Source organism: Mytilus galloprovincialis, chromosome 12 (genome assembly GCF_965363235.1).
Source record: "Mytilus galloprovincialis chromosome 12, xbMytGall1.hap1.1, whole genome shotgun sequence".
Lineage (NCBI taxonomy): Eukaryota > Metazoa > Mollusca > Bivalvia > Mytilida > Mytilidae > Mytilus > Mytilus galloprovincialis.
The window spans coordinates 9,317,424-9,336,313 of NC_134849.1; the positions used below are offsets into that span (position 1 = coordinate 9,317,424).

General features: G+C 31.7%; 1 protein-coding gene and 1 long non-coding RNA gene across 2 annotated transcripts; both read right to left on the reverse strand.

Annotated features, from left to right (window-relative positions):
• Positions 1–10,484: 10,484 nt before the first annotated feature.
• On the reverse strand, positions 10,485–14,151 carry LOC143054264 (uncharacterized). The gene is made up of 3 exons (XR_012971618.1): positions 14,041–14,151; positions 12,393–12,515; positions 10,485–10,597 (listed from the first exon to the last, which is right to left on the reverse strand). It is a non-coding gene; the product is annotated as an uncharacterized LOC143054264 (long non-coding RNA).
• A 367-nt stretch (positions 14,152–14,518) lies between these two features.
• LOC143055189 (uncharacterized) lies at positions 14,519–18,708 on the reverse strand. Its single transcript, XM_076228328.1, has 4 exons — positions 18,550–18,708; positions 16,065–16,342; positions 15,446–15,670; positions 14,519–14,635 (listed from the first exon to the last, which is right to left on the reverse strand). Exons 1-4 carry the CDS (start codon positions 18,698–18,700, stop codon positions 14,519–14,521), a joined length of 771 nt encoding a protein of 256 aa, XP_076084443.1. The 5' UTR covers positions 18,701–18,708.
• Between the last annotated feature and the right edge of the window lie 182 nt (positions 18,709–18,890).

Sequence of the window (18,890 nt, forward strand, 5' to 3'; positions counted from 1 at the left end):
CTAAAATGTTCGAGTATCAATTCCCGTCCATGACCATGAACTTGAAAATATTGGACAGTAAGTAACCCCTAAGGGCAAATGTACTCATTGCCGATTTACAGCAGTAAATTCTTCCACTGACATTTCGAATTTCAAACTTGACTTCCTTTAAATTCCCCTCCAATTGTTGTCTATTCAATTACGTGTCCAATACCTGAATTATCAGTAAGTAATGTCGTCATATCGAGGGGCGTTTAAAACAGTGATTTTGTTATAGTTTGGTTTAGTTAGACATTATTGTGTTAGGAGTTTTTATAGACAATCAATGACAAAACATAAACATTCGGGTTTTTCACTAAAGGAACCTCTGAATGTAAAATCAAGTGGGTAAGTATCTTTGTTTACTGCTTATATGTTAGTACATAATTTTAAAGTGTTCATCATATATTTATATTTTGACAAAGAATAATGCTTGCGAATGTCAAAATTCATAAGTAGTCGTTCGTTACTAATGCATAAAGTACAGTTATGTTTTTAATGTCTGTTACATCCCATATTTCGCTATGGTATATATCTGCCGTTAATAATTCCTAAAAACACCCACATTTGCACAAAATCTAAGATTACAGATAATTCTATGTCATGGTTTGGTTCATAAGTGTCATGGTTTAGTTCATGTTCGACAGGGTTCAGTTATGTGATTCCTGTCGCGAATGATGGAAGTGTTACGATCAAAATAAACAGACAATATGTACAATTATCAAAATACTGTTAAACAATATGTTCGCTGATATTTTTTCTCGTGTTAAATACATTCTATCCTATTTTGAGTAAATACAGTGACACTATTTTATTATGTTGTTGTTTTGTTCCAAGACGAGTAGATCTGAATTTTATATATTAACGATGATCTTCCACTTGCAAAATTACACCGCTCGAGAAAATGAGTCGTCTACAGTAAAGCTAAGATATTATCATACTAATTATCATAATTATAGAACAAACACGTATAAAGATCACTAGAGTAATATATAAATGAATTTCAATTATAGCAAATTTCTTTAAAAGTTGATGTATTCGGAATACACTATGACCTAAGAAAGCGTATAGAAATATACAATGAGTAAATACAGTATGATTTCCAATGAGACAACTATCCACCCTAGACAAAATAACGTAAACGGTAGATCACCATACGGCCTTCAAAAATTAACAAAACTCATACCTCTTAGCAAGTTGTTAAAGGTTCTGACAAAATAAAAGATAAAGCAATTCAAATAAAAAATCTTACAGCTTGACTTATGTTCAAAACAATAAGCAAAAAAAAAAAAAAAAAGAAAGAGCTGTTTTCTGATATTATCAGAACTTTATGGCATACAAAAAAATGGTTTAACGAGTTAAGTGGTACTGCATAATACACTTATACAATATGAAAACACAATCATTGTTATTCGTTCGTAAAAATACACATTATGGGCCAATTTCTAATTCGAACTCATGATCTTTCATACATTTAAATTCCACACTTTGAAATTAATTTTCATATTAATTTCACTTACAGCTGACTAAATAAACAAGTTTAAACTGTCGTCCAAGTTAACATTTTGTTCCGTGAATGTTTAAAGACTATTTTGTGTCCTCTCGATATCGTTTGCTTAATTTTATTGTTAAGTTATTGTGTTACGGACGGTCTCATTTCTATGAAGGTGGACACTGACGGGGATAATTATCGTGATAAATGATTAATGACGTCTTCTTAGAGGTGTAAAACGTAACAGTTAGATAGTAAAAAAATAATTTTTCGGTATTACTTTTCAGATCAGTCCAATACATGGCTGATATCAACTTATGATTTAATTTTCATAAAATTCGGATATGAATTGTACATATGAGAGCGCTTAAAATGCAGTTCTCCGTATAATCATATTTCTATGGGACACAACGCTTTTAAAAATAAATTGATCGGCACTAATTTTTGAATTCGTCCAGGCCATATACTAAACTTATGATGAAAGAATCGTAAAATTCTGGCAAGAATAACATTGTGAATGGAAATAGGGAATGTGTCAAAGAAACAACAACCCGACCACAGAAAAGACAACAGCAGAAGGTCACCAACAGGTCTTCAATGTAGCGAGAAACCTGCACACGGAGGCGTCCTTCAGCTGGCCCCTAAACAAATATATACTAGTTCAGTGATAATGAACGCCACACTTAACTCCAAATTGTACACAATAAACTTAAATTAAAAACAATACAAGACTAAAAAAGGCCATAGGCTCCTGACTTGGGACAGGCGCAAAAATGCGGCGGGGTTTAACATGTTGATGAGATATCAACCCTCCCCCTATACCTCTAGACAATGTAGAAAAGTAAACGTATAACAATACGCATATTAAAACTCATTTCAAGAGAAGCCCGAGTCTGATGTCAGAAGATGTAACCATTTGAGAGTGCTAACAATGCAACTTTTAATATATAACTAATGTTTCCAAAGGACATATATAACTCTTTTGAACGCCCGATATTTCCATTGACTTCGCAATGTGTTACACGGAATACTAAACTATATGAATGTACGATTTACTATTTACGCCCACCAAATTTGGCATGTTTTTCCTTTTGTCAATTGGGTAATTGTGTTACTTTAATTTTTCACAATCCCTTTCTAACAAACTGTCAATTTTAAAGTGCCACAAATATGTATTAATTTGGATCTAAATAATGACAAATGAAACCAAAACCATGACGAAATTCTAGACTCTTGACTGAACCTTGTCAATTGCTTAACCGAACCATACCAATTTGGATATTTTGGTTATCCTGCGTTAATTTCTTTTTAGATAGTTTGATAAACAATATAGATTCAAACATTAATTTTGCTTTTATTTGCTTATTTGGAAAGAACTGATGCAATCGTTTTGGGAAGTAAAACATAACTTATCCATGACCAACTTAACCAATTATGACAAAATCACTGCACTAATCGCTCCTCGATATGACGACCTTATTACCCGTGTTTTTTTAACATTCTCGATAAGAGGTTCGAAAGATTGAAATATTATTATTTTCATAAATGCATTCTACGTAATACATTTATTATACATTCCATTTCAAATCAACGTTTTAAAACATTGATGAAGCTGATGACAATAAAAATGAACGCATTATTGATTTGAGGAAGTTTCAGCCCAGGTCTATCCGCAATATTTGGATCTCAAATATTATCTCATTGATATATTTTATCTATAACTATAAATAAGTGTAATACAAGTAGGAGGGTTAGCTAGCTATAAAATTATGCTTAACCTACTATTGTCAAAGGTCAATGTCAGAAATATACTCGTTTCGTCTGATGATATCGTTTAATTTTGTCAGTTTTTATGCAATTCACCTTTTGGTATACATTGCAGTGCGGTTATTTTGTTATAGTTATTACGTTTGTTATTTATCTTTTAAAATTATGTTTGACTTTGAACAGAATGCAAAGAGAAACAATAAAATACAGATATATACCTTTTGCAATCATAGGTTCTGTTACTAGTTCAGAAGTGTAACCCGCTGCACCCTGTATGGACGATTGGGTGTCTTCTGTTTCTCCAAACTGTTCTTCACTTCCAGTGTTGTCTACATTTAAAGACATATAAGAAAAATAGCTAAATTTGTTGTTGTTTTTCATTTGTAACTTGTGTTTGATCTTCACCAATGTTATTATTTCGTATTTTATATTAAGGTGGTACCCAACATTTTCACTAAGATTAATTTTGCTCGTTTAATTTTCATAAAATTTTGACAAAGTATTTACTTTGACTCTTTAACAAAAATATAAAAATTTCAAAAATTTTGAACCAACCATTTTATCAGAAAAATTACACTGGTTATATAGATAAGATAAGATAAGATAAATTTATTTTATTAAAGTGTCACATATATATAGCAGTTTGACAAACACCAATTTTGATCACTGAGAAGCTTAATATTCCCTTTACAACACAACGTTATTAAAACGTTTAGCTGACTTTACAGAGTTATCTCCCGGTAGTGTTAGGTACCACCTTAAATGATATTAAAAGAAATATCTAATTGTTCAGTGATGTAGTTAACTATGGCCCCCAAAAAATTGGTTCAGAGAGTTTACTCCAATGCAATTTATTTGTCGAAATTTCACGTAATCTGCCATGCTTTACTTAAAAAATAATAATTCTTGATCCTCAACGCTCGCGAACTTTTTAAATTGTTTTTTATTCGAGCGTTTCTGATTAGCCTTTTGTAGACGAAACGCACGTCCTGCGCAAATATACAATTTCTATCCTGGTTATCTATGATGAGTTTATTATAAGTAAAAGTTTTTTGAAATTAGTATGATATATCATCAAGTTAGTTTGTAAATATCGGGTGCTTTTGCAGATTAACTTTAAATCATTAACAAATTCGTTATTATATAATATAGCGATCATAGGAGGGCGTTTGCCGTCAAATTGTACATTTTTTTTTTAATTTAAACACGAAAACAAAAAGACAATCAACAACAAAATGTCTTAAAAACTTGTAACAAAGCGTTTTTTTTTTTTTTTTTATTTATGTATGAATTGTTTTTCATTGTTTTATTTGTTTATGTTCAGTCAGGATGCCGAAATTCGATTCTTTTCTGTCGAGTTTGTCAACGGTTTTTTTTCCCTGATGAGTGTATGCACGTCTTTTTTACAAATAATTCGACAAAAGATTACCATGATTACATTGCAAATTATTGACTCGACTTTTTGTTTATGTTTACAAAAACAGAGTGCTAAATAAAAATACCATTGTTCACCGATGTTCTGGAATCAATATAACTCTCCTGATAAACTTGCTGAAAAAAAAACAGGATTCTGCTTTTAAAATTAATATAACAATATCAAATCTTAATATACAAATTATTGTATTACGCTACTCGCGTGATATTTGTTTTTCTCATTTGAATAGAAAGCAAATGTATGACCTCAGGAGCCGACGTCAGTGACATTGCATATGAAAACTGCGATAACAGATTATCAATGGTCTTTCAAATTTAACCTAAAGATTTTAGCAGTAAAACACAAAAATATCAAAGTGAAGGGAAAAATTATTCCGGAAAGGGTCTTATCAAATGACAATATCAAAAGCACAAACATATCGAACGAATGGATAACAGCTGTCATATATCTGAATTGGTCAGGCAATTCCTGATGTAAACAATTGTGTTTATTAAACCTGGTTACAAAAGCTATCTAAATCTTACATGTGTATGCCATTCGTACAAAAATTTCTGTTTTGACAAAAATTTGTGAACAATACAAACAGACATATTTGGAAACAATGACAAAAATAGCAGTCAACATAATGTTTTTATCTTAATCACTATAAAGCAAACAATGAAAAACAAAATAGCGAATAGACAAAGCAAGCAAAAATGAAATAAAAAAATACAAAAATGACTATAACACAATAACACAAAGTTTATTGGTAAAAGATAAAGAGAATATTTGACCAGATTTACAATAGTTGTTTTCCTTTCCTTTAATGAACGCTCTATAGACACACCTAAAAATGTACACAATCAGATTATAATTACCAACACATAATTTAGTCATCAAAGCCTGACAATTCACTGGAAAATATTCAACTGAAGGTCTTTCAAGAACTACATTTTTATGATTTTTTCTGTTAATGAAGATGATGTTAAAATCACGTAAATCAATAATATAGATACTAATCAAGTTTCTTTACATGCATGTATCATCCATCATGCGAATTCACGCTTAAAAAATAAACGAGCGAGAATAGGATGGAATCGGTAAAATCATAACATAAAAGGTAACAAAACTTGGGGTGCATCAGTCAACATTGTGTTCTAATCTTAATCATATTAAAAACAAATATGTATTATAACAAAGAAAAACAAAATGGCATATAACATCTATAAGTTGTTATCGAATGTTTTTCAACAAGGCGTTAGACCACGAAAACATGTCGCCAGTAAGTTGGGACAGAGATACATTTTTTTTGGTCAAGAAAAAGTCAAATCAGAAAAATACTGAACTCCGAGGAATGTTCAAAAAGGAAAGTCCCTAATCAGGTGTTATCTTATTTCCTTGTTTAACTGTTTTTATATAAGAATATATTTTTTTTAATAAAGATAAATAAAAATAAATTTGTGCTAGTTAGCCGAAAACTTAAGTAGTGTCGATTTTTAAATGTCATTCATCCTCATAACTCTGTTGAAGCAGTTTAACAAGATACAAGTATCTTGTCTTAGGGAGGAATAAATTCTACTTTGTAAAGGATCACTCTGATTCAAACAAAAAATTCTCTGAAACTGATATTATCAAGATGCTTGATTTCTTGATTGACAACATATTAGTTACGTTCGGAGGACGTGTTTTTCAACAGACTGTCGGCATTCCAATGGAAACAAACTGTGCCCCTCTACTTGCCGACTTATTCCTTTATTATTATGAGGCTGACGTCATGCAGGAACTTCTTAGGAAGAAAGATAAGAAGTTAGCAATATCCTTTAACTCTACTTTCCGCTATATAGATGATGTTCTTTCACTAAATAATTCAAAATTTGGTGACTATGTGGAACGTATCTATTCCATCAAACTAGAGATAAAGGATACTACAGATACAGTTAAGTCGGCTTCATATCTTGACTTACATCTAGAAATTGACAATGAGGGTCGGTTGAAAACAAAACTTTACGACAGTAGAGATGATTTTAGCTTTCCAATTGTGAACTTTCCATTTCTAAGTAGCAACATTCCAGCAGCACCTGCATACGGGGTATATATCTCCCAATTGATACGATATTCCCGTGCTTGCATTTCCTATCATGATTTTCTTGATAGAGGGTTGCTGCTCACAAGGAAGCTATTAAACCAAGAGTTCCAAATGGTGAAGTTGAAATCATCCCTTCGTAAATTTTACGAACGCTATCACGAGTTGGTTGACCGTTATGGAATAACCGTTTCACAAATGATATCGGATATGTTTCTTACGTTGTAACTACAATCCCCTTGCCTTTCATGAATGTGACCTACCGAATTAGACTATTTACCGGATTTTTAATCACATAAGCAACACGACGGGTGCCACATGTGGAGCAGGATCTGCTTACCCTTCCGGAGCACCTGAGATCACCCCTAGTTTTTTGTGGGGTTCGTGTTGTTTATTCTTTGGTTTTCTATGTTGTGTCATGTGTACTATTGTTTGTTTGTCTTGTTCATTTTTAGCCATGGCGTTGTCAGTTTGTTTTGGATTTATGAGTTTGACTGTCCCTTTGGTATCTTTCGTCCTTCTTTTTTAATTTTATTGGCATATCCGTCTGTATTGATATTAATATTTAAAATTAAAAAAACAAAATATTAAGAACATGAATAATAATAATGTCTATTTTTAAGAGTGAATAATTCATTCTAATTATTACAGTTTTTAATAAGGCTCTCTTAATACAATGCTATTAACATTGTACATTGAAAACTAAACAATACAACTCAATAGAATATAATCGATATTAAGTTCTGAAATCATATTATTGTTAAAAGTACATCGATATGTAACTATGTGAAAATTCGAATACTGTGTTTAACATGTTTAATTAAAATAACTGAATTAATCTGGCAAAATAATAGTGGTGTTTCCCAGGTGTTGAAACTCTCTACTTTTCCTAATTATTATTCCTGATTATGAGAATGCCTGAATCTAGGCAGGATTCGGGCCTTTCCTTTTTTTCCGGTCTGGACACATGCCAATACCTCCTTTTAAGTCTTTTTGAATCCACACCTGAATATCCGACATATGCACGTTTGTCATTTTAACGTATATGATAAAAGACGACAAGACCAACAGTTATCCTCACGTATTTAAACTCGAGCATTCTGAATGAGGATATCAAGGAAACATGTGTTGTGTTCAACATTGTTCAATCAGAACCATACAATTTTTATGCCAAAAAATAAAATTGAAAATACAAACTGGTCAATAGAATTCAACCTTTAAAACCAATATTGAACTTTGTTTGTCCAAAAAATGAATTAAATCAACCCTAGTTTTGATTGGATCTTTTAGTCATTTCAAATTAACATCATGTTAATTTATATCGAACCATCTTCATCGTTTTGTTGCGATGGTCGCTTTTATATCTTCCAAGTTTGGATTTCAGCTCTTGCAGAATGTTTTAGTATACATATCGGTCCGTTACTATATATATGTTATTCTATGCTAAGTACTGACTTACCTCATAGTGATTTGGAGAGGAAATTGAATGCTGCTGTGATGAATTTCCTCGAACACAATTACGTGACTTCAGATTTAGCAACGATCTTATAGATGCCTTTGTAGCTCTTAAAAGTACAATCAATAGAATAAAGTTACTTGACTTAATATATACCTTATTGTAAAACAGATATGGCCGCACATAGTGAATATCGGTTTAAAGTAGAATTTTGAAGACATTGCAAAGGGCGTTGGTTAGTTCTTACTTTTTGTCGCTGACAACAAAACTTAAGCATTTGTTTTCACCTCTCTAAGTCAGGAACCTGGTATAGTAGTTGTCGGTTGTTGAAGTGGTTTTTAAGTGTTTTGGTATCTCGATCTTTAGTAGATATGACCGTTTGTTTTCATAGTTGAACGGTTTTACTTCACTCATTTAAGGGACCCATTAAAGCTTGCTCTTTGGTGTGAGCCAAGGTACCGTGTTGAAGGCCGTTCTTTGACGTATAATTGTTAAGTTTTGACAGATTGAGACTAGCAAGGAATAATGTTTGTCTCATTGTTTCTTTTAATACATAATGCTTCTATTGTTAAGGCATAGCATTTCCGCTTTATGCATGTTTATTCATTATTCTTCACCCTTTACACTATTGTTTTCTGTTTTAAACTTAAAGTTACATTGAACGGATTGGTCCAACTTTGTTTTATTTTGAAAAAAATGACGTTAAAACTTGTTTCTTCATATGAGAGGATAAATAAGGTTTTTTGAAAAAAACATGCTCTGAAACTGCCATTACCAAGATGGTAATGTTATGATTGACACCATTTGCTTTATGTTCGAAGTACGTATTTCAAACAAGCAATCGACATTCCTGTAAAGCTTACGCCATGCGAAGTAGAATGAAAAGAAATAAATAAGGGACATTCGAAAGTGACATTTAAAAGCAAAGAAAAACAACTGACAAAGACATTGCAAAAAAAAACATAAAAACAACGAAGGGTAAAGAAATAAAAAAAATCCTACATATACAATTTAAGATTAACGCAACAAGAATCCCACTTAATGAACTTAAATGATTCGGCAACCAGATTTTGCTCCACTTGACACACCCATTGTACTTACAAACTTTATATTTCACGATATGGCAATGTCTTCTCAATGTTTTACGAACACCATCATGGGCGTACTGTCAACTGGTTGAAACTCCTATAGTTGTTAATTTCGGTGTAAGTTGCCTCTTGTCTGCTCTAAGGTCGGGTTGATGTCGCTTTGACACATTCCCCATTTTCTTTCTCAATTTTATTCTCGTGGACAGTACTGTGTCATTTGTTTAATTAATCAGTAATTTCGAGATTCAGCAGTGGAAAGTAAAATCACAAAAATACTGAACTCAGAGAAAAAATCCAATCGGAAAGTACATAATCACATGGCAAAAGCAAATAACAAAACACATAAAAAACGAATAGACAAGAACTGTCATATTCCTGACTTAGTACAGGCATTTTCAAATGTAGAAAATGGTGGATTAAACCTGGTTTTATAGCGCTAACCCTCTCACTTTGATGGCAGTCTCATCAAATTCCGTTATATTTACAATGATGCGTGAACTAAACAGACATAATAAATAAAATAGTCAAAATATGGGTACAGCATTCATCATCGTGTAACAATTTAAAAGGAACAATTTAACAGGACACAAAAACATCTATCTAAAAACACATTCATTGATTCGCGTGTCTGACGTCAGAAAATTTTATACGTCACATATATTTGTCGTTCATTGTACATACAAACAATTTTAAAATTCTAATTTCAGAAATAGACCGATATTTAAAATAGTCTAAAAGTTATATAGAATTTATAAGAATCCACAAATAGTTCATTCCACTACGCGATTGAATATTTTTGACGTTTGTTGTTCAAAAATATATCATAATGACATCAAATAGAACGATATCATACTGACGGGATCTTTTAAAGTATAGAGTCACGTTATGAGAACCAAAGAAATACAAAAAGTAGCATATACAAAACACACCATCAAAAAATTAAAGACAATACTAACACATTGACGGGATGTCTAAGTACCGAGCCACGTTAAATGGATATCACATAAAACAGTCCAACAGTAAAAGTAATATTAATAATAGAACAAAGACAAATGAAAGAACAATAAAACATGTTGGGCCTTTTATAGTTTTTTGGTAAACAATAAAACTTAGATATTTTGTTTAAATCATAACATCTGTAGTCGTTGATAGTTTTAAAGACTTACTGGTTCAGATTCTCACATGACTCTAATTGTTGAAGATGGAAAAACACTTCGCTGAAATTTCCTTCTTCCGGTTTATTCAAATGTGCTGTTTCTTCTATTATTGCTCCTGTTCTCTATGAAACATTAGGCAATTTATAATTGAATAATTAATGCAAAATAGAGTTAATATAGATTCCTTCAAATTCATAACATAACATGCACATTAATAATAATCATCCTTGACATGATAATTAAGAAACAAGAAATAGCTACTGAAAATTATAAAAAAAATCGATATTAAAAATTGTAGTGAAGTGATAGATGTCCCATTATCAAAACTCGTATCTTTTATTCTTACTACGTATTTTGGATGCAGCCTATATCCCATTTTGCCAAACAATAAATATACACAATAATTTTGAATTTACAATAATGCGAATGTTGGTACAATTGTTTGAAGAAGTGTAAAGCTTTCGGAAAAAGATTTTATATTTTTGTCAATCATGACAATATAATCTAAAATTTCACCCCTTACTTCATTTTTACAAAGTTGATATATTATATGAAGCACTCTAGCATGTATTTCATAACCTTGATTTATTACCCAGAGCAGTCGGAAACCCGATTCAAATAGAACAAAAGAATCGAAGCTCTTTGTTAGAGAAGGCGATAGATGCTTACTGTAATGTTTAATATAGTGACAAAAATTTTAAAAGTTAATAGAAACAAACAAAATTACAATTGTCTTCTCAATTACGAAGTGTTTTACTTTAAAAACATCATTTGCATAAGTTTTCAATTTATCTAGTGCATAGTTAAGCAGAAAAATTATATATCAAGTCGACGACATGGGTATCTTTCAAGTTGGATGAAGAAAATGCATAACCTCCGACTTTTTATTTTTTTTTACCACGGACGGAAAATATATCAATCTTTTAGTTCAGTAATTTGCGTGTCTGCCCTTCCATTATGTGACTCAAGAAAAAAATTTAAAAAATGGGTAACAATTGTATCGAAAAGAGAAAATCGAGTGCACCTTTTTATGTTAGGGCGTGTTTGAGTTGAATATTTTGTCTTGATATCGTACAAAGCAAGTATATTTCATACATTGTCTCGCTTCAGATTCTATCATTTTTATATATCAAAGTTACAGGTTGACTTTATAACATAAAAAAATCACAGTACTAAAAGATGAATTATATGGGTCAAGTGAAATACCTATCTAATGAATCACAAAAACAGAGTAGGTGTGTTCCAATAGCTATTTTTTAACTGAAAGTACTTGACGACAGTCTTTCAAGTTGGATGATGAAAATGCATATCTTCGAAAAATTATATTTTTTTGTGTGTGATAACTAGGGTTTATTGTCTTCAACCACTTAAAAAATCTAGTCTGCCCTTCCAAGAAATATTTAATTAGAATGTTTTTAAATGTTTATGAACTTTTGAAAATTCCACCAGACAACCGATCAGACAATAGTTTCAAGTTGAATCAATGCAGACAAGATCATTAACTGATGCTCATTAGCTAGTTGATACATTTGTCTTTTAAAATACAACTGACATATAAGGATCGTAATGGTGCAATGTGGATAAATTTATCGGTTTCCGAGAGCAAAATTGGCAGCGCGTCATCCCTACATGGCTTCCATTTCTACGATTGTGAAAATGAACTGGCGTAATGGGGAGATAATTTTGACGAAGTAGAATCCTGACTGGAGGTTGAACATTGAACTAAAGCATATGTGGCTGCATATCAATTTAAGAGTTTTCAAAAAGAAAACTTAGGTAGATTAGTATACCTATTTCTGATCAGCTATCAATATTCAAGTAGAATTTGAGTTGCATACCACATTAATGCAAATGAATCAAGGTTTAACTTTTACAAACTTCTTACTGAGTGATAGGACGAATCACTTAATTGTTTACCTCCAATACTTCTGTGGCGCAAGTTACGGTTTCATTTGATGGATGTTCAACAAGTACTTACAGCAAGTCTCTTATCATAAATCTTACAACTGCTATTCTTTGTAAAACGCCTCAAATTGTTAGCTGGAAAACAATTACGATTAACAACAAAAATGTACTTTTTGTATACATTAGTATTTAATAATGATGCACCGCGGGTAAATTTTTTCGATTCATTAAATTTTATGAAATACCTAGGATTTTGGGAGTAAATTTCAAACACAAATTTAAATGTTCAACGGAAAACAAATTTCCCATTGCATTGTGAGCAGCCTTTTGTAAAAAATACGCGATCAAATATCCACCAAATTTTTCCATTCTACCTGAATCAACAAACATATGACCGCCCAAAAAAATAAAAGAATGCACTGTATCCGTCTTTACGTTTGTTCGAAATACATAATAATCAACACCGATTCACAGCTTGCATACTTGGTAGGATTAGTTTCACTTCATATTACATTAAGTTGTAGCATTGTAAACATTTTTGAAAATAGAGTTTGACAATTTTTTTTTTACCTGAAACCCTTCGCTTCTGGCCCCATAGACAGCAACCTCTCATACTTTGCATGAATATGTACCCCCATAGTTGATTGAAGATACCGTAGCACTGATTTAATCCGTCGATTTTTAGAACATTTACTTTGGACTATTGCAACACAATGACGTATTGTCAAAGGAACATTTGACAATGTTTGTGCCTTGATGTAATTAAACATTTGATATTATCAATTTTATTTGACATTTAAACGGTAAATATGGCACCTTGTCTGATTTCAGAGTATTCTATCCTAATTTTATCGTATACACACAGCTACCCTTTCAATTTTTGACATGTTTACCCTTAAAAAAAAAGAAAATGGAAACAAGCCCACCCTAAAAAGCAGAAAACTAAGTCTGTTTTTATCACAAATTGATGTCAATGCTATTGAATTCTATTCGACTGTCGTACATAGCTAGAAAACCAGGCTTATTCCACCATTTCATACATAAGGATATGTTTGTACCAATTCATGAATATGACAGTTGTTTTCCATTTTTTTATGTGTTTGAGGTTTGATTTTGCCATTTGACAATGAACTTTCCGTTAAGAGTTCGGTATTTTTTTTACTTTGTTCTATATTGTCATTTAGATTTACAAATTTTTATTAGAGTTCTATTATCCTACCACAATGACACCTTGTGAACGAAATTCGCGTTAGGCTGTGAGAAAAACCTTTTACATTATACCATGATGATACCATGCATATTTGCATATTGAATAACAGGAACAATCGCAAAAGTTCGAACAAAAACCATTGATTATGTCATCGTTTTTCCGGATCTACATTACTATACTGAAATAAAAACCAAAAAATGTACAGTTCCTAGGAAAATTTTAAAAGGAGAAAGGCTATATTAAAAAATTTACGTTGTAAATCAACAGAACAGAAGGAGATACAAGTAAAGATAGTTATATTTCAGACTTGGAACAGGCATTTTCCGAATAATATCGTGGGATTAACCATTAAAAATTTGTATATCCTCTTTACACTGCATTGCTGGCCATTTTGTTGCTACTTCGGACCAATCTTGTTTATGATGAAACATGTATAAATCAATTGCTTACTTCTATGTTTATAAACAATTCTCCGAGAAAAATTACAAATCCACATAAACTAGGAACTTTATCCGGGTTTGAAATCAGTTCTTGCCTTTTTGAATACTCTTCCTTGCATCTTGAATGAGACGAATACATCATACAAATAATTCAAATCATGTTGATTAATGTTCTTCAGTACAAAAATTATGTATGGTACCATAAATTAATTTCTCAAAGTTTACATGCTCTCATAAACCTTATTAACATTGAAAACAACACTTTATACATTTCGTGCGTTCTATGCGTTTTTACTAGATTAACATTCATCAGGAACCATTTCTAATGCCAAGTTATAATTGTTCTATGTTCTAATCATTCTCAAAATCGTCTTTTGTACGCATTTTTCAAATGTTCTGTTATAAAAAGAATGAAAAAAATGTGATGTTTATGAAAGAGCGTCAGCAGCCTTACAGATATTATGTAGCAAAGAATGATCGACAAAAACTTATCTGGTAATAAAAAGACTTCTGAAATAGGCAAGAGTCGGAACCGTCCTGAGTTTTTCAAATAAGAACTTAACAAGTTGTGCTCCGGTATAGTGAAAATCTGGTTCAATAATAGACTAAAACATATAAAAGTCGTGAAAACATAGGATATTCATCATTTAAACATCATTCAAAATCCATTAACTAAACTAGAAAAGTATCGAAGATTTATCTAAAAACCTCAAATGATAGATTGATTTCTGATTCATATTCTATTATATACAAGTTATAATTTGCCGCGTTCCCAGACTAAAATTAAATGCAGAACACACAAATCAGATAATCAAATTTCTTGGACGAACCAAAGAAAAACCCGACCATACCGTGGCAAAAAATGGCACGCAACACTCTGGAAAACAAATAATTTTGATGGTGAGAACTCTGCATTGACTTTTATAATGAATAAAACGTCATTTCAATTATGAATAAGTATAATAAGTATGTATGCTATATAATTACTAAAAACAATAATTGTTTAGCTTAAATATTCGGTGAAGAAAAACCCCATTTAGTTTCTTTTTCTCATACAAATCATAAATTTCATTCGGAATTCAAATAATGTTTGGAAACACCTGTCACCAATTCCAATTCTAACTATAACAAACTTACAGCAAACATGGTGTATGCTGTCATAAGTTTGGATACATTTGATTATAATGAAACTGTCCTAGTATTGCACGATCTGAAACCTGTCAAAAATATTTCATACCTTTATCTCTTATTTTATTAATGAAAAAGGCATGGTATAAAGTACATTTTGGCAAATTTAAAACATTCTTTTGCTATTTATTCAGACCCTATACCAAAGTAAAAGTAAAATAAATGTGAAGTTTGCGTCAATGATAATGCATTAGACACATTTCAAAAGGCTTTTAATGACGACAAACCTTTTCGAACAAATAATCTATGATGTAACTTATAACACGGTCATCAGAACAATTTTGTAGCATTTGTATAATTACATCCGTTATTTCGTCTATGTTGTCTGACCTTAATGTCAGTTTGTTTATAATATCATAGAAAGTGGAAATAATTTCGTCTTCGGGAGATGAGCTACTTGAATCGTATAGACTAGAGTCTTCTTTCTGATGGAATTCTTCAGACATGTAATTCTAAAAATGCATTAAAAGTTGTAAAATAATTGTTTTAACTTCTTATTTCAAATAGCTTATTCGATATGACGAGTTAATATAAGATTATTAAAGGAGAAATTTTCGAAACAGCGAACTTAGCTAAAACAATATTCCCCTCTCACTACAAAATCTTGTCAATTCTCGCCTAGAATGAACTCTATAGTTGGATTTGGTTAAAAACTGTTACGTCCCTAGATATACCTCTATAGTTATCAGAGGTACCAGTATTATTATTTAGTAAACCAGACGCGCGTTTTGTCTACACACGATTCATCAGTGACGCTCAGATCAAAATAGCTATAAAGCCAAACAAGTATAACGAGCAGTGAGGATCCAAAATTCATGAAAGTCAAATACGGCTAGATGTACCTACCTGTGGCATAACCATGTTATGCTGTCCTCCAATTTGTTGTGGGCTTCTCATTTGTGTAGCTAAATGTCTATTTAGTTGGTTGGGTACTGCGGTAGGAAAGGCCACTTGTCTTCTGGTTGGTATAGACTGTGGCATGCGGGGTGGTTGTTCAGTGCAAGACTGTCTTGTAATTGGACGAGCATTCATACCACCACGGATGTTACTTTGACCTGGTTGTCTTGCACCTGCGGTGGCAGGATTGACAGGCCTTACCTGTCGTCCAGGCATGTTCTGGAATTCTGAAATCGGAGGATTCACTGTTATACAAAGTTAATTAGTAATATATGTCTTTATGTTAATAAAATGAATAGAGATACATGTACATGATGTGGATGACTTAAATGTAATAAAGTACTGAACAGTTTTGTTATTCATTAGATCATGTTTGCTTTTTATATTAAAATCAAAATAGGCCCCCCCAAAAAAATGCATTTAATGTCTAAACGACCTTCTTGTTAATCGATAAAAGTAATTAATGATAATCAATGTATTTGGAAACACATATCATAGAATAACATTCAAATAGTTATCAAAGGTACCAGGATTATAATTTAGTATGCCAGACGCGCGTTTCGTCTACATAAGACTCATTAGTGACGCTCATATATTTATAAAGCCAAACAAGTACAAAGTTGAAGAGCATTGAGGATCCAAAATTCCAAAAATAGAGAATGATAAAAATAAATTTAAGAACTCTCCGATCAATAGTCGCTAATAAAAGTATAAAGGACATTTTAAATATTAGATATACACGTATTGTCATTTTGCGCAAATTTAATTTCAAATAACAAGAAGTAGGTAAGCGGTGATTGTGTATCACATGGTAAAGCATTCTCACATGAAGCTTGAAACCAAATTTCGGGAAGCTCTCTTTTGCAGTATCTTGGGGAAATGGGATGACATTGATACCTCCATTTTTCTTTTTCTAGACTATGAAAACCATAGAATACATATTCATATTTGTATAGCAATTAGGAAAGTTACAAATCTGCTGTAGTAGAAAAAAATGTAAAAATCAACAGTGGAAATCACAAACCTTCCCGTTAAATTGTGACGTCATAAAGAACTTAGAAAATAATTGACGCCACACTGGAAAAGTGATTGTTGTATGATATCGAAAATTCAGGCGGAACTTATTTCCAAATCATAGCCTTTAATTTTGTCCGTTTTTTTTAATATGCATTGGAGTTCGGCATTTCCATATTCTTATTTTGAACGATTATTTTGGTGTCGAATTACTATAATTGAAGATTATGTGGTTTGAGTAGACAATTCATAAAATTTCTATAAAGTACAACGTTGCGATATGGTGTATCCTTCCTAAGCATTTATTGGAAATGTAACACTTTTATTTTAGTCGTTTAATATTTATAATTCTGCGAATTTATATATGTTTTATATAAAGGAATTTGATGAGACTGTCATCAAAGTTAGAGGGTTAGCGCTATAAAACCAGGTTTAATCCACCATTTTCTACATTTGAAAATGCCTGTACCAAGTCAGGAATATGACAGTTCTTGTCCATTCGTTTTTGATGAGTTTTGTTATTTGATTTTGCCATGTGATTATGGACTTTCCGAATTGATTTTCCTCCAAGTTCAGTATTTTTGTGATTTTACTTTTTGTTAATAACTTGTTAAACTTTTCACAAATACTTTGTTGACTCACTGTGATACGAACTTTCTAAACTCACTGTGATACATTTTTTTTTTCGTTTAATGTTTTATCATGGGTTACAATCATGCCATTAATTTCTTTAAGCACATGATAATTTTTTAATTTTTTTTTGTTAAATGTTTTTTATTGAAAATATCAAACATGATTTGGTATATGCTATTTTCTCTTGCTTGAAAATATGTGATAAATAGATTATTACATGTCATTTTCCATATGGGCAGTGGTATCAGCCCACGACCCATATCTTGATATGGGAGTCTATGGCTGATAACTGGTCCAATATTGAAAATGCCATGTAATAATCTATTGATATCTTCCTTTAGCGCAAACACAGTAATACACAAAAACGGCTGTTCAGCGTTACGTCCAACTTATTTATACTGCCAGTTATTCTCAATTTTCGACATCAAAATCCCGAGTTTACGATGGCCAAGATTCAGATACAATATATTTATGTATATGCTACAGTAACATAAACCAATCAGTCCATTTCAATTTTTTTTTCATGGTAAAATTTCATATAACGAAAATTCCGCGAAAATTAATGTTATTGTCTTCGCAACAAAACAAGGTGACGTCACAAATGTGTTTCCGTAAACAAAAAATCAAATGTAAATACCGGGCGTTTTAAAGCTTCTTGTAAGCGTCATAACAAATAAAATGACATTGGAAGAAAATATATTAGTGAAAAAAAATTGTATATAAATCCCCAAACCATGGCTAAAAGAAAACAAATCTACGGCTGTCATGAATTATTTCTTTAAAATACCATTAGCTTGTGTGTGTTGTTTTTGCTGTGTTGGCCATCTTGGACTGGCCCTCATCTGTGGTACCTGTGTTGGGGCATAGAAGTTTCTCTGTCCCTGTGTCAAGGTAGGAAGGATATACCCTGGTCCAGCTGATGGGGACATCTGACTCATCAAAAAGTCTACCCCTAAAATCATAAACAAATCAAGCATGTAAAAACTCTTCAAAAGTATGATGCTTTTTATGTTTCAAACCAGACGAACTCGTTAAATATATATAAGGCTTAAGAGTGATGTTTTAATAACAATAATAAAAAAAACCTTGAAGGTCACTGTTTTAAGAAATGCTATTAGTTGTATCTTA

Bases quoted from the DNA above. Each gene is read 5' to 3' on its own strand.
- LOC143055189 (XM_076228328.1), bottom strand. From the start codon at position 18,700: ATGAGTCAGATGTCCCCATCAGCTGGACCAGGGTATATCCTTCCTACC. The intron at 15,671-16,064 runs GTAGGTACATCT...ATGCATTTTTAG, and splicing joins ATAACATGGTTATGCCACAG to AATTACATGTCTGAAGAATT. The intron at 14,636-15,445 runs GTTTGTCGTCAT...TATATGTTTTAG, and splicing joins TAGATTATTTGTTCGAAAAG to TCTATTATTGAACCAGATTT.